The sequence below is a fragment of the Spinacia oleracea genome, chromosome 3, assembly GCF_020520425.1.
Source record: "Spinacia oleracea cultivar Varoflay chromosome 3, BTI_SOV_V1, whole genome shotgun sequence".
NCBI classification, from domain to species: domain Eukaryota; kingdom Viridiplantae; phylum Streptophyta; class Magnoliopsida; order Caryophyllales; family Amaranthaceae; genus Spinacia; species Spinacia oleracea.
The window spans coordinates 24,929,924-24,946,880 of NC_079489.1; the positions used below are offsets into that span (position 1 = coordinate 24,929,924).

General features: G+C 33.6%; 2 protein-coding genes across 6 annotated transcripts; both read right to left on the reverse strand.

The window, feature by feature from the left end:
* Positions 1 to 141: 141 nt before the first annotated feature.
* Positions 142 to 5,537, reverse strand: LOC110800512 (style cell-cycle inhibitor 1-A). Of its 3 annotated transcripts, none has more exons than XM_022005828.2 (5): positions 5,353 to 5,537; positions 5,109 to 5,216; positions 1,044 to 1,099; positions 661 to 924; positions 142 to 470 (listed from the first exon to the last, which is right to left on the reverse strand). In XM_022005828.2, the coding sequence occupies exons 1-4, from the start codon at positions 5,414 to 5,416 to the stop codon at positions 691 to 693; spliced, it is 462 nt and encodes a 153-aa protein (XP_021861520.2). In that variant the 5' UTR covers positions 5,417 to 5,537; the 3' UTR covers positions 142 to 470; positions 661 to 690. The 3 variants fall into 3 exon arrangements, with proteins under 3 accessions (XP_021861520.2, XP_021861528.2, XP_021861513.2); XM_022005836.2 differs by having other exon boundaries at positions 142 to 534; XM_022005821.2 differs by having other exon boundaries at positions 142 to 924.
* Positions 5,538 to 8,284: 2,747 nt separating this feature from the next.
* Positions 8,285 to 16,451, reverse strand: LOC110800315 (uncharacterized). 3 transcript variants are annotated; one of them, XR_008930239.1, is made up of 6 exons: positions 16,125 to 16,451; positions 14,487 to 14,975; positions 11,651 to 11,758; positions 11,073 to 11,515; positions 9,202 to 10,636; positions 8,285 to 9,093 (listed from the first exon to the last, which is right to left on the reverse strand). XR_008930239.1 is itself a non-coding variant. In XM_022005628.2 (5 exons), the coding sequence occupies exons 1-5, from the start codon at positions 16,252 to 16,254 to the stop codon at positions 9,776 to 9,778; spliced, it is 2,031 nt and encodes a 676-aa protein (XP_021861320.2). In that variant the 5' UTR covers positions 16,255 to 16,451; the 3' UTR covers positions 8,285 to 9,775. The 3 variants fall into 3 exon arrangements, 1 of the variants encoding a protein (XP_021861320.2); XR_008930238.1 differs by having other exon boundaries at positions 8,285 to 8,614; positions 8,937 to 10,636; XM_022005628.2 differs by having other exon boundaries at positions 8,285 to 10,636.
* Between the last annotated feature and the right edge of the window lie 506 nt (positions 16,452 to 16,957).

The window sequence follows — 16,957 nt, forward strand, 5'->3', positions numbered from 1 at the left end:
AATTAAGAATTGATTGAATTAGAACAATTTATGAAATGAGAATCGAGAAATGGCGGAGGGGTAGAGAAAAGGGTGAGATTACAGGAGTGCAAAGTTAATTTTAAAAATAAAAGAGCAAGAAAAGCGATATATGAACAAGAATGACAAGACAAGCGACTATGCGAGTTGAATAATACTCTGCGTTTGAAGAACAATTTTTAACTACCTTTTACATATATCATTCGTCTTTACAAGCCAAATTCATCGCTTTTATGGGGAATCTCCACCTTGAAACACAGCCTAACAAGTCTGATCTTTTGAGCTTGAAGCCATGAGTTTAAGCCACGTTAAACATTTAAGCTATTTGAACTACAACAAAATCGCACGACTTGCATCAGTTTGGAACACCATAGGAACTTCATCTCAAGAGGATCACGATACCACGACATGATTAATTGATCATCTCTTCAGCTACGATTCACAGCTTAACACTGACAAAAGCAAAACAAACTCAACCTGATGCAAAGGGGTAGCTCAACAAACCAACACCTTGAGCTGTCAAATATCCAGGTGAATTAAAAGTCTATACCTACTAACAGCATATATCATTCGGTTTGAGGAGTCCATAATATAGATACAAAACGCAGGTCAAACCAGAAAAAGAAAAGAGTTAAGGATAACCTTTATAGTGCATAATGTTGCTGGTCTTGACTAACTTTTTATTTTCCACTTATGAGATGATCGAGGGGCTGTTTGTATGCCCGTATAGTACTTGGGATCCAGCTTTTTAGAGTTCCACACTTCTACAAATTCTGAGAACAGTTTTCTTGTTGAATCCGAGGAAAGGTCTGAAAAGAACTTTTGTTTCTTCTCCTTTAGCCATGTAGCAAATTCGTTGTTCTTGGAGTAGTAGTCATCTTTTGACAACTCTTTAAAATCAGGTATCTAAAAAAGAAAGCTTGATATCAGTTTTGCCAAACAAGACCATAAAACCCGTGACTAAAACACACTTTATAACTTACTACAGTTAATTAGCTCCTTCAGTTTAGACAAGAAAGACTCACAGAATGTCGGCCAGATTTAGATCCTTCAGTTTTATGCTTCTTTTCTGACTTCTTTTCTGCAACAATAACCACAGATCAGTACAATAATCTTACTTTCTTTCTTCTTCAATAAATGGGAAATTTAATTTATAAACACAACCAACTGGAATAATTAAAAATAGGATGAATACAAACGCCAAATTTCAAGAGATGCAGAAACTGATCAAGACTCAGAAGGGGTGGGGCATGGTAGTAACCTACAGAATATCAGCAGAAACCATTCTCTGAAATTGTTTTAAACATTTAAGATGGAAAAATAGTGAACTTCGTGAACCTCTATAATGAAGTGATGAATTGATGATCGAGTTGATCCTTATGTGACACTAAATTGGAAATTCATACCTCCTTGTGCATGTACAAATATGACAGAATCAGCAGAGTACAAGTTGAGGTAGATTCTAGCTCTGCTGATAAATTTTGCCAGTAGATGAGGAAAGAAAGGGTTATTAACAAGGAGCATCCCACTTTCACAACGCGTCTAATAGAGCTGAATTTGTTTTCACAAAAGCAATTTTTCCAAATGGCAAAGGACAAAAATTTAAAAAGGAGCATCCTAATTTCCCCAGACATCTAATGAATCCAAGTAAAAACTCAAAAGTGGTACGACAGATTGCTAAAGAGCGGAGCCTAGACTTACCTACAGATTTAATCCATCTTTCAAAGAAAAACCAATACTGATCATCGAGTTTTTCAATCAAGAAAAAAATTAATAATAACAACTATCATTGTCAATCAGATATTAGTTTGCGATACATCCACCACGTATACATCCAAATCAAGCTTAATCACATACTAACAACCACCATGTCAAGTAACCAAGCCAACCACATTCCTTTGATGAAGTGTGAAGTGGCTGAACTCTAGGAAACCAAATAAAATGTCCAGGACTCCTGTAATATAGAAAGCCAAGATAATGGGGAAACCAAGAAAATTATCCTCTCTTTTCCACTCAGAAGTTTCTATATGATTTGTGTAGGCCCTTCCAAAGAAATTGAGAAACATTACTAAAAAACCAATAGATCTGCTTAAAGACTTCAAAGTTGTCAGGAAAAATTCTTAATAACGCAACTATTATGGGAGAATTTGAGAAGCAGATACTTATGCAAGGGAGGATCCATCAGAAAGTCCTTAGGAAGACTACTGTTGACAGATGTTTCCAAAGCCGGGTGTTGTGTTGTGTCAAAGCTATATGATGGAAATAGCTTGTAAGTAATTGAAACAAAGAGGGAAAAAAAGTGCAGAGCAAACCAAAAAGAGGCTTCAAAAATATCTACAAATGCTTAGTTGAAGGTCTTAAAATACATAAAGATGATTTAGGCTCACTATGCATATTAAAAGCTTCATGGCTTAGTTTTTAATAGAGTTAGTTTTTTTCCTTCAGATCAATCGGAAATGTCAGAATATATCTTTTCATTTTCACGGATCGAAGAAAGAAATATACGGAGAATTTTCTAAGAGAAAGTAGGGATAAGGAACAGAGGATACTCAAAAGAGGCTTCTAAATGTCTTCAAATGTTCAGGCAAAGGTCTCAAAACACATCAAAGCTGAATTTCAGAAACAGCGTGACAGGAACCAGACCAAATATACAGAAAATTCATCCAGCAAGATCTGGGCTAGAGGCACAAGAGTCAGGAGCTGCAAAGCGTCAAAACCTACTATACTTCGTATAGCTGGAAAGAAAACAGTTTCTCTAGTGGATGAGCATGAGGCAGCTTTATACAGCTAGCTCGGGACATAAATAATGCTTGTATTGCTGCAGTTGTTATAGTCAATTCACATAAAGCCCGTTCTCAGCTAAGCTAATATTGAAAAAGCAGTTGTTAGTTCACTTAGTTATATTATGGCTTAACTAATTAGCCCAGGGTATTACATTCCTTGTGCTGGTTTAATAAGTTAGCATCAGTTCCAAAATTGATAGAAGGCTCTTTGCACATAAGATTCTTGCCAATAGAAAATTTATCAAGTACAAAGTGTATTTAGAAGAAATTGATAAATACATCAAGAGGTCACAAGGAAGAACAATAGTGGGGTCTAGGCTAATGAAGAACGGATAACTAGAAACTAATATTTATCATCCTTCGACAAAATTTCTATATTAACGACAATTCCGATGCCCTTGTTGTTACTTCCACCTAGAGCAAGGGGAGAGGAGAGATACAGACTGTTAGTACATCCGAGCAGCCTAATTACTATGTAATAAGGAGTCTTTTCTGCTGAACCCTTAATTTAGAGACCAAATGATCAACATACAGTTTCATGACAAATATTAAGTGAATAAGTGATAGCCGGGACATAAAATTTTTCACAGTTAAGAAAATGCTACAACTGCTGTGAAACAAGTGAAATCTTAAAATGCAGCCAAAGCCCAAGGCACCTAAAAAAGTCTTATATGTAGCAAAAGTCAGAGTAGAGGTAGATCAACGTTGAAAGGCCCATGGTCCTAAACAAAACTACAAAAAATTAAGTTAGAAAACAGCAAGATTGCAAGCCCACAGAGGATAGCAAAAAAATAAGTTTGTGGGCACCCGACACCCTCCTCGGAAGCAATTATTTTGGGTGTTGAGAAATGTGTTTTCCTCCATCATTAATCAACAATCAACAATAAACAAGCACGAGGAGGTAAATAACAAGATAGAGCAACTTCACCAGCAACCCAGAAAAAGAACAGTTGAAGCCCCTTACTAGAATCTTCCCCCAACTAACCATAAGCATACCGGGTTCCTCCCCCCCACCCACACATACATATATACAAATCTGGTAAATATCAAGATAAGCACATCAAGATAATATCAGGAATCCGTTGCAACCGAATTCAAAAAGTAACATAAATCATATATGTCCTCCCTCCATTTTGATCATTTTTCACCGCTGAACTTGTGCAACATGACTACATGAGTAATAACATCAAAGTCTGAAGAATAGATGAAGATCCATTTATTCTAGCTTGGAATTACAAAATTGTTTTTCATTGCATATATCCAAAGCATTCAGTCTTAAAGTCAAAATAAATATATCCTTAATAATCTCGGGAGTTCCTGGATACTAAAACATCTCAAGAAGGAAATTGAAAATTGGAAATGTACGCAAAGATCAACCATGACATTCAGCTGAACCCCATGAAGTTAGTGAATCTCTGCGGCACTCTGCCTGGTTTAGCTGAAGATCAAGGTCTCCTACGCCGGCAACCTAAACTAAATGGCAACATTTTCCACCATGAAAAGCTCTGTAGGTGGAGGCACCTGGAGCAAAGCTAAGCTGAAGAAAGTACTACGGTTTCTAGCAGTCATCAGGTGATGGTGGGGGGTCAGAGTGAAGTTCAAACAGAAAACACATTGGCTTTCACGTGACGTACCGATTGGGCGATTGACGGCACAACTTGTAGTGATTTGGCGCAGCAATGAATACAAAAAGGCTGCTGCACAGTGCACACCCACAAAATACACAAAGAAGAGACACAGAAAGTGCACAGCAAAAGAACGAGTAAGGGAGTCATGCTGGCGATCCTAAAGATGTGCAGGCGCTGCAGTGATGGCTGGCTATTCCACAGGCAACATAAACAGGTAGTGTACGAAAGCTATGAAGGCAATCAAGTTGCACAAAATATTCAAAATGAAAATTCCCAAATTCCAATTCTCTTTTCATTATTATCGTAACTAACCCATTTCATCTCTCAAACAACTAGTGCACATAAACAGATTCATTACTTCGTATTAGATAGTATATTATTAGTAAAGAGCCTTGTTAGTTGTTACCCGGTACACCACATTTAAAATCAGTTTTGCTCATTTGTAGAACACCCTAAAATCCATACAAAACATACTTCGGTAACCCCAATCAATATGTAACATATCATGTTTCCTAAACATATTGTAATTCCAGGACCCCATTCCTAAACCCCTAGCGTTTCTTGCCAATAAAGCCCAGAAATGGCTAGGATTTTAGGTGTCCCCGTTTCCTAAACCCGAGCCTTATCAGTGTTACATAGATTTCAAAACATGTATAGAATACATAAGTTGAGATATAACCTTCTCGTTTGGAATGCTTATGAGATTTGGAATGATGGGATTTGTCTCTTTTCTTGCTTCCTTCTCCCAAATCATCCGATTTTTTGTGTCTTTTAGCTTGACCTTCATCTGCAAAATTACGGAAGTTCAGAATTCGATACAGCCACGAGTACCGAAAACCTAAAAAGTTGAGAATGCAAAAAACAAAGGAAAACAAATTGTTTAGGAATTAAAGATGATAGAAGCAGCAAAAAGGAGGAAGAACCTTGAGAATGAGAATCGGCACTTCTTTTCCTTGTTTTATCCTTCGATTTTTTGTCACTACCCATCGTTACGCCTGCTGATTCAACGGATTGCGAGGGAGGGAGGGAGTGAAGGACTGTAAAGTCTGTAATGGTTAGATTGGAGGTTTTTCGCCACCGCTTTTATGACCTCCTGCCTCAACGTTAAAATTAGAAAATTTGCCAATTAATATTAATCCATCTGTATTTAGGTAAGAGATACATTTGTCTTTTACGATCGTATTTATTCAAGGGATACACTTGTCATTTTTAGTAACTTATCAACCCCACCGTCTAATTAAATAATATATCTACACCCCACCCCAACCTCCACTCCCTAAAATGACATGGTCCCCACTTGTTTTTCTTATTAAAATATCTACTTAACCCCACTTGTTTTATTAATTTATTTCTTTCAATTCTTTTTCTTAATACGCATGTCCGGCCAAGTGTATCTCTTAAATAAATACGGGGGGAGTAGATTGTTTGTGAGTGGTCAGTTAAGAAAATATGAATTATGTACTCGGGTGAACAATGTTCATTATTCACCCTATTTTTAAATATAAATTTTTATTGTACACCAGAGTAAAAGTTGACTCAAAATACTTAATGTTACATTTATATAGGTAAAAGTTATCTACTATTTTTTTAGTGATAAATTTTTTCATTTGAATAAAAATTATTTTCTTCAAAATCACTAATAATGTATAAATCGATCATTTAACCCTTTAAAATGTTTATCTATCAACTTTTTGTTTTTATAATATAAAAGTTACAAAAAAATAGGTTAAAGTTTCAAAAAATTGCATAAAAGTTATCTTAGTGTACAATAAATTTATTGTACACCTTGTGCGCGCAAGACCTTTTGTTTTTAAATGAACATATAGTTCAAATTTAAAGAACATATCGTTCATACGCAAATAACATATAGTAAATGAACATATATTAAAATGTTCCACTTGCACGCGTACATTGAAATCATTATCCATGTTCATTAAGAGCTCAATGAATGTTCATCGGGGTGCACAATGAGCATTGTGCACCCAGGTGTATAATTTAAATTGCGGTCAATTACTACCTAGTGTATTTAAAGTTATGAATTATTAACTACCATCACGGCTAGTTTGGTATCCGGTAATAAATGGTGGGAATGAGAATAAGTGTTATTTGGTTAGAAAAATAACACCATGACATCCATGGTAATGAAACAATCTCAAAAATGGGATTTTTCTTCATAAATTTGCATTCCCACCCGAGAAATTCTGAGTTAATCTCAATGATTGGAAAAAAGTTCCAATCAAATGTCATTTTCGTAAATATTTTGCTTGAAAACTGTAGGTGGTATAATGTTAGGTGTTGACTGTATATTTGTAGTTATTGACTACATATTACTCATGTTGATGGTATACCACTTGTTGTTGACAGTATATTTTATGATTGTTGTTGAATTACTAAATACAATATTGTTTATTGGTAAGTTATTGACTGTATATTTATAGTTGTAGATTTTTTTTATTAATAGAAGCTTATTGTATATTGTGAGCTGTTGACAGTATATTATATAGTTGATGATGTGTTATGAAAGTACAATAATGACTGTACATTTGGCCCACATTTGATGACATGTCACTGTACTTTAACCCTCTAATGGCATTTTCGTAATAAAAACATCAATTATTTACGAAAATGCCATTTGATTGGAAAAATTTCCCAATCACTGAGATTAACTCGGAACGGCTCATTCCCACCCAATACCACTCCCCTAAATGCTAATGGTTGGTAATGGAAATTTATGAAGAAAATGAGATAATTTTGAGTGAACTAGCCATAATACGGGAAAGGATGTTGGTTTTTCTTACAAATTTACATACAAATTCATTGTCGTTGATTCCATTTATGACCAACTACCAAACAAGCCGTTAAATCAATTGATATCAATTGTCACCTTATTTCAGATTCCAGTAAATTAGTCCAACATCATAACTAACTCTTAATTATAACTAGATTATGTCCCGTGCATGCACGGATATTTTAAAATTATTGTTTGACCATATTGTTTATAAAATATTTCTTCTCTTAAACATAATGCATAATTAATAAATCTTGAACATATTCATATTTAATCATCTGATGCGAAACTTTACGTATTACATATTTTATATGCGGCTAATTTGATCAAAATATTGACTAAATGTATTTTTTTATTATTGATATACCGATTTGACATAAATATTTCAATATAATGTTAAGCAAGTTATTATGTGGTATTTATTATTGTCTTATTTAGTAAGTCAATATTTTGTTTCCATACATAAATCATTTATAAAAACTGTTAAAAACTAAATAAATAAATAAATTAGATATATTTTAGGAAATAGGCTTTTGGCGGGAAAAAATTGCACCAGGAAGTGACATGTGTCATTCCTGGTGTCTCTTTTAGTATATAGTAAGTAATAGATTTAATCATTTTAATTAATTAATAAATTTAAAATCCAAAAAATAAGTTCCAATATTAAATCCCAAAGTTTACCCAAAATTACCGGAATTTTATAAGGGAATTTTGTGACAAATTTGCGAATTTAAAAACATAACAATTCTAAGAGAAAAACAAAAATGCCAGACAAAGACAAAGACGCAACATTCATATATAGTAGCTTGTTATTTCTCACACAATTCTTTATTCTTGCACGATTTTAAACATTAATATCTTCAAATATATATAGGAAAAAATTATAAAAAATTGATAGTTGAAAAAAAATATTTTTAGACGAATCTAATAAGACCCCACATGACTATATTTTTTTTACGGATTTTTCATGAAATACCCCTGAATTTTTGCAAAATTCACCAAATGCCCCTCGACTTTCAGAAATTCACCAAATGTCCTCCACTTTTTAACAAATGCACAAGATACCCTTATTCATAAACTTAATACACAATATGCCATTAATGAAGATTTTCCGTCAGCTCCGTTAACTTTTCCGTTAACTTTTTTCTTAACTAAACTAATTAACTCCTAATTAATCTAATTTACTATTAAAAAAAATCAACTGCCAACCCACCACTAACCTTCCTCCTCGCCCCTTTTATCTTCCCTTTCTCTTTCTTCCATGGATCTTCCCTTTCTCCTTCTTCCATGGATGTCTAATCTCTGCCACACCATCGATATGTCTATTGTCGTCTCCTACCTCGCATGTGCCTGCCTCTGCAACTTCTCTGATTTTCTGAGCTTCCTCTCCTCTTTCCCTTACAAATTTTGGGGAAAAAAAATCAAACAAACCCTCACAAGTTCAGGGAACATATGGAGAGAGAACTAAAATTCTGGAAATTAAATCAACCATAAATACAATTGGAGAGGAGGAGTGCAATTGGGTTACTTCAACTAATTAATTTACCCTTAGTCCCTTTCAATAACACTGACAAAATCCCTCTCACCAACTCCACAGACATTCGAGAATTTCATCTCCAAATTAATCTTCCAAGATATACCTTCACAATAATTGATTTTGATTTCTTGAAATTAATGAAGAGGTGATTGAAGCAACAACAACTCATACCGACAACCAACCTGCTGCGGCGGTGCCGAAAAATTGAGAAGGAGAGGAGGTGCATCGGCGGAAAAAGCAGGGGAAGACGAAAATCGATCGGAGCACAGCCGTAACAGCCGCGGCAAGCGGGTCTTCAATGCAGCCCCACCTCCAATTTTAGTATCACTGTTACAGTTTCTGGCAACATATTCACCACCGCAAAGTTATAAGCAACAACCATGAAAACAACAACATATGGAAATTCACGATTAACGATGGTGATGATACAATCAGAGGGATGAAGACCTTGTTTGATGGAGTTGTGATGCACCAGATCAAATCCCGTATATAAGGCTCTGCGAATTGGGTCTGTTTATTTTCATAGGTTGGTGAAGGGGAGAGGAATAGGAATAGGGGTAGTGAAGGGGATGAGGAGAGAGAAAGGGGATGACCATGGTGGTGACTGCCATGGCTGCCATGGTTTTCATTTGGGAAAGAGAATGAACGGAGAGAGAGAAAAACACAAGGGATTTTTTATTTTCTATTTTTAATTTAATTAGGATAATTAGATAAGTTAGGAATAATAGAGTTAATTAGGGGTAAAGTTGACGGTAATCTAACAGAATTGACAGAAAATGCTCATTAAGGGTATCTTGTGTATTTGTTAAAAAGTGGAGGGCATTTGGTGAATTTCTGAAAGTCGAGGGGCATTTGGTGAATTTTGCAAAAATTCAGGGGTATTTCATGAAAAATCCGTTTTTTTTATTATAAATCACAAAAGAAAGTCAAATGAGCTTGTATGAGTAGTGTCAAAATCAAATTATGTCAACTAATAAAATACAGAGGTAGCTTAGTATTAGACAATCCTCTAAAAATAAAATCACATTGTATTTGTGATACATTTTTGTTTTAGCCTTTTGTTATTCCAACAAAGCTTTCGTTTATCACTTGGCTGAAACAAAGTCCAAGATCGATATGTTGAACAATATATGTCCGAAATAAGAGGAGATTGTTGGAAACCAAAGAGCAAAACAGGTATAACTGCTAGTAGAACAATAGGTGCCGGAATCCATATCGAATCACGTTGAAAGGTGATGAAGAATGTGACAGTGAATGCGACCATCATAGTCGCTATGGAGACGAACAAAGATGTTAGGCCAACCATGAGCTTGAAAGGTAGTACCTTTATAAAGTCATGTTCTGCATATCTTGAGGTTAGGATTGACAGAAACATTAATATTGAAGTTGTTGAAGCAAACAATGAAACTGCATTAGATATTGCAAAGACCTTAAAAAGAAGTTTTTTTAATAGAATTGGAGTTCCATCTTTGTCATCAGTACCACCTGGTAAGGTAAAAGCTGCTGTAAAAACTACCGTTGTGATGAGTGTTGCCACTAGAGTACATGACTCTGCTGTTTTCTTCATCCATTCCTCCCCTTGTAACCGTAGTTTCTCGTGTTGTTTACTGAATAAAGCTTGTGGGGTTTTTCTGGAATCACTTTTATCTTCATCATTTTCTGACTCACTATTATCCTCATTGCTTTCAGATTCATCACTTCTATACTCATCATTTTGGGCGGACTTCAAGGATTCGCTTCTAACCTCATCAATTTCAGATTCACTTCTAACATCATCATTTTGGGCGGACTTAAAGGATCCACTTCTATCCTCGACAATTTTGTGTTTTTTCATATTATTTTTTTCCCACACATATTGGGGTTGGACAACTTCCTTGACCGCCTATTAGAAATCAGTGATGTTACTTCTAGGCTCCGTTTGGTAGGGCGTAAAACGTTTTCATTGTAAAATGATTTTTCATGGAAAACATTTTTCAAGGGAAAACACAATTCCAAACTAGTTTTCCCTTGTTTGGTAACTTGAAGGAAAATGGGAGAAAATTGTGAAGATTGAGGGGAAAAAAGGAGAAGGAGGTAAGGAGGAAAGAAGGAAAAGTGGTTTCCCTCCCTTTCAAATGGAAAAGTGTTTTCCACATTTGAGGAGTGATGAAAAATTGTTTTACATTCCTTACCCAACCAAACAACGTAAAATGATTGAAAAGAGGAAAATCGTTTTCCGTGAAAATGTTTTACGCCCTACCAAACGGAGCCCTAATGTTAGAAATAAAATTAAATAAATTAAAATGGAAAAGATTGTAGTAAGAAGAACAATAGCGTACCTTAAACCATAGTAGCTCTCGTTGCATTTGTAAGGCTGCACCGGAGACGCAGTTGAGTCTATGAGGAGGTGCAATCTTTGCTGCTAAATGAAGCATGTTATTACCTTGGTCATCCATGTAAGTAGCAACGAAATCTTTTATGGTTCCGATTTCATGTATGAGCTTGAAGATCTCCTCATGTCTATACTTGATAGCTATATGGAATATACTTCTTCTTTTTTCATCAACTTTCCATATTACATCAGGATATATAATGATTAGTGTTCTTAAGAAATCAACATTCCCAATTTTAGCTGCCACAAACAATAGTCGTGATGGATATCCAATCAAATCTGAGATATCATCCTCATCTTCTTCGATGACTCTTTTCCAAGCTATCTCGGTTACTTGAAGTGCTAGTGCCAGCTGTTTCTCGTCTTTTCTATCGTTGCCCATGTTCGTGCCTGAAATTAAAAGATAAACTACGTAAATTAGACATGAAATAAGACGATATGTATTATCCTGAATTGGTGATTAATTAATGAAATAGGCAATAGAGGAAAACAATAAACGTGAATATCCCCATAAAAGTACTATACCATGATGTAGATGCCTTTGAGTAGCAAGAGTGTGTAGAACAGTCTTTTTCTTCGAATTCCGTAGGAGTGCCAAATCGGGACGCTCCTTTATGAATTTAAGAGCTAATTCTACGCATAAAATGAAAACATGTAAGCATAATGCTATTTTCAAATTTCCATAAACATTACTCCCTCAGTATCTTTTTCTTTTGCCTCGTATTTCTCTCTGAGACATCCTTTAAAATTGCTTCATTCATTAAGTGGTAAGCTTTGCCACTTGTTTTCTCTCTATCACTCTACGGCTTAATTTATCAAATTATGTGCATATTTTACACGCAATTCTGACTATAAATTAATAAAAGAAGACAGGGAGTAGTCAAACTCACGTGCGTTGCACGTCCACTAAGTAACTATAATGTTGGACTAATTTGTTTGCTATAGCACAGGTAGTTCGTCATTGGTACAACAAACATAAGCAGCGGTTAAAACCTTGTAACTATTTTGGGTTACGTAGCTTAAAAAAATATAGCTCAAAAAAATATATTATTTAAATTAAATATTATATGAAGCTACAAAGTATTGTAGTCCACCAATGTGATAATTTGAACTTTAATCAATTGTAGTTAGAAATTTAATGTGGCAAACTTAGCCAAAACATCTGTAGCTCACTGTTGGAGTTGCTCTAAGATGTCATAATATTGTTGTTTACATTAACGAATAGTATTATTCTTATTTGTAAGCCAAATATGTACATATGCATACTCTTGCCTAGATATATGAGAAATACATTACAGTTCATAACTTTTTATACCTTCTATCATGGGGAACACTTCTACAATTCTTTGACTCCCAAACAATATACTTCGTAAAGAAAAAGCCAACCTGTTGGAGGAAAAAATTAATATATCCAAATATGTAAAGTTGGTGATCTTATTCTTTATGTTGATATGCACGCGTTTTAACGACTAATTGATGTGCATTGAGATTACTCTATTTTTTTTATTTAAAAAAATCAACTTACGATTATTTATAATGTTTTCACTTTTATTAAAATTCTAATATTAGGAAAATGAAAAAAAATTATGTTATGATAGAAAAAGTTTGAGAGATATTAAATAACCTAATGAATTTAATTGGTTAAAATAATCATATGACACAAATTTTGATAGAATATTAAGGTATTTATGTGATAATATACAAGAAATGTAAGAACATTTTAGAACACCCAAAAAGAAAAACTTAAAGAATAGAAAAGGACTGAGAAAGTAGTATTTTTTTTTGCCCTTAGATGACAACGAGGCACTAAGGGAACGTTTATCTTACATGTAAAAATAAAATAAAATTAAGTAAAGTAAATGACTTGTGTTAAATTGTTGCCTTGTTGGCTTTGTTTTGCGGTAGTCAACTTGGCAAGTCATGCATGCAAAGAAAGAAAACTAATGAATTAATCATTGTAATTAATAAAAGACTAAAGGGGTAAAATTGGAACAAAAAATTACGCAAATTTTTGTATCACCTTTGATCGGCTTTTTTATAGAAGTAGGGAAATAAAGTACCTTATAAGATTTTTTATTTTATTTTAACTACCTTATATCAAATTTTTCTTTCATAACACTACCTTAAAACGAATTTCGTCATATCACTACCTTAAAACGGATTCCGTCAAAATTTTCATTAGTGAAAAAGAGGAAAATGAATCCAGTTGGTTGAACAATCGATAAAGAGGCACTTCAATAATTTCAAATGTCAAGACAAAATGTGGGAAATCGTTCATGGTGGGCCTTACTAAAGAAAATTTTTACGGAATTTGTCATAAGGTAGTGTTAAAAAATAAAAATGTTGGTATAAGATACTCTCTCTGTCTTTTTTTTATTTATGTTTGGTATTATGCACACGATTTAATGACTAATTAACGTGGATTGAGATTCCTTCTATTTTTTAATTAAACAATACAATTGCGTTTATTTATAATGTTTTCACTTTTATACCAAAATCTGACATTGAAAAAATGTGAAAGATTTAATGTCTCAATGAAAAGGTGAGATAGATTAAATGAACTAATGAATTTAGTTGGTTAAAATAATAGACACAACTTTTGACAAAATATTAAGACATTTATGTGATACAGAGTAATATAAAAAAGGAGATTTTCAATGTAAAAAATAAAATTGGACATCCTAAAATTAATATGTAAAGAACAAATAGCAAAAGAGAGAGTAGTTGTATTTTTTAAGGATTTTTTTTGAAAAGTGTGTCGTATTAATTAAGTAGCTGCTCACAAATTCTTATTCATTACTTCTTCTGTCCCTTTTTGTTTGCCCATGTAGCAAATGTGTTTTTATTAAGATACGAGTGAGTGAAATTGAGAAGAGATAAAAGTGGTATGCCAAATGTATTTTATGTGAGTGTAAAGTTGTAGCCATATGATCATTTATAGTAATGGTGCAATATTTTAGGGCAGACACAATAGTATATGCCTATATGGAGCACACAAATAGAGACGGATATATAAAAATAGTACTTCCTCTGTCTTTTAATACTCGCAACGTTTGTTAGTTTCACGCATGCCAATGCACAACTTTGATCATTTATATCTTAAATTCTCTTAATGCAAAAATTATAAAAAGTTGATATTTTGAAAATACACATTGAGACGAATCTAACAAGATCCCACGTGACTATGTTTTATCTTATATAAAAAGCACTAGGATCGGAATAGTCAAGTAAATTATATGAATAGTGGCAAAAGTCCAAACGTTGCGAGTATTAAAAGACGGAGGAAGTATGTGGGACAAACAAATAGGAACATAGAGAATTACTCTAGTAAGATGAAAAGAAAGTTGAAAAGTTGATATACCAAACAAACCAGCCTCAACGGCACTGGTGAGCAGCGCAATGCGATCATGATCCTTTAATTGTTGATGATTTGTTACGTCCATGAGGTAATCCACCATCGGTCTATGGCGAAGAAGGATGGCCATTAAAAGAGGTGTCATATTTGCATTCCCTTTAATGTTTGGTAGTTTTTGATTTTTCTTCACCATTACTTTTGCAATATCTACATTTCCGGATGATGCTGCAAAGCAAAAAGCCGTATTTCTGTTTGTGTTTGTTATTTCCAAATCTTCTTCAATCATAAGGCCCAACAGTTTTGTGACAAAATGAGGGTGTTTGGACGCTGCTGCAATGTGAAGGACTGTATCTTCATGTTTTGTGATTGGGGCTGTTATCCAACTCCGATCTTTCTCGAAAATGCGGCTCGCCTTCTCCCAGTCACCATCCAAAGCAGCTTGGTACAGACGCACTCCATATTTTACGAACTTTTTTCTTCTAATTCTTGCCTCATCTTTTTTTGATAAACAACAGTAGAAATTGTCAAAGTGAGATACTTGAGACAATTAACATCACGTCCTTATTTGGTTGGGAGGAATTGAAAGGAAAATAAAAAAGGAAAGGAAAAATAAAGTTTTTTGTGTTTGGTTCCAAAAATTATATGGGAAGCGGAAGGAAAATAAGAGAATTGAAAAGAAAGCTTTATAAAAGTTTCACTTTCCTTTCCTCTAAAAATGGGAAGAATTTGAAGGAAAGAGAAAACAAAATATGTCAAACAAAAATATTTAATCCTAAATTCACGTTTTTCATACCTTTCTCTTCCCTTCCTTTCTACTAATGTTGTACGTAGTATCTAACATGGGATTCCTATCATTTCTTTCATTTCCTTTCTCTTCGCAATTTAGAAGGTGGACCATGGTGCACCTTAAGAACACTAATATATAATTAAAAGAACATCTGGTTACATGAAAAGAACATGAATAATTTTTTTATTTATATTTTAAATCAATAGTGAAATAATATATTATTTTTTTATAACAGAAAAGTGAAATATTATACCGCATAATGTTCTTTTATGTATGCACATATGTTCTTTTAGCGCATCATGTTCTTTTATGTATGCACATATGTTCTTTTGGTGCACCATGGTCCATAGTCCACGGATTGCTCTCTCTTCCATTCTTTTCCCTTACTTTCTCATCCCTTCCTTTCCTTTACTAATATTGAACCAAATGAGTCTACCATGTACAATATCTTATCTTTCTTAATTACTCCATGTTATCCACTCACAATATTTTACTTTATTAATTTTACATCTTATCGTCTTTTTACACACAATCTCTTATTTTATTCATATTTAATTTACAGACTCACCTTTTATATGCTCTTCATTTAATTTATGTATTAATATTTGTACAAATAATAAAGGTAAAAATTATTACAAAACAGAGGTAGTATATGTGTGGATGTATAAAAATCAACATAATGCATGCAATATTTAGGGAAATAATCGAGGAGGTATAAAATTTTAAAAATTTCAAATGAACATTAACTTCTTTTCTTTTTTTTACGGAAAAAAATGAACATCAATTAAGAACGAAGACTCGAAGAAGATATATCCCCTAAAAATAAAAATAAAAAGAACGAAGACATATTTACTTACTAAGCTTTGGAGAATCCGGATCTAGTGTAACAACAACCTCCGGTGAGTCCCTTGTATGTGGAGCTTCATTGTTGGTCTGATGTGCCCATCGTGCCTTTAAATCAGAAGCTACCGAATCTCCAGCAATCATCTTCTTAAACGGTTTGGTGGTAAGTTTGCTACTTTTGTTTTGTCAAGGTGAACTGTAGCAGTAGAGCACTACTCCAGTGCCAACAATATTTTATCATTTAAAAGATGGACGAACTGAAACAAGGCTCTGAGGTATGGACACTTTATGGAGTATTGACTAAATGCTAATTTAAGTGGATCTACATACGTTGATAATTTTATACTTTTTCAGATTAGAAATATATAGACCTACTGACCTAGTTCGACCATTTTAATTTTTTATGTACTAGTTTAATTAAAGACAAGTAAACGTCAATACAAAAACACTTAAACAGTCTACTAAATTCAGCTAACCATAATACTCAAGAAAAAAGGATAAAACTTTACGTTCAATTCATGCCATACAACTAATGCTACCGCTTGATACATGCGATACGTGCTGATATTTTCAGATATAGTGTATGAAAACATATAATGTCACACCAATTTATGTTCTTTAACAATTTAAACACATAGCTTTATATATATGTTTCCTCTGTAATCTATTAGTTGCAGCGTTTTGACTTTTTTTAGTATTCATATACTGTTATTTGATCGGTTTTGATGCATAAACTATCACATAGTAATGTGAGAACTTATTAGATTCATCTTGATTTATATTTTCACAAATATAAACTTTTATATTTTTTGCTTATATTACCTCCGTTTCAAAATGTTTTTTACAG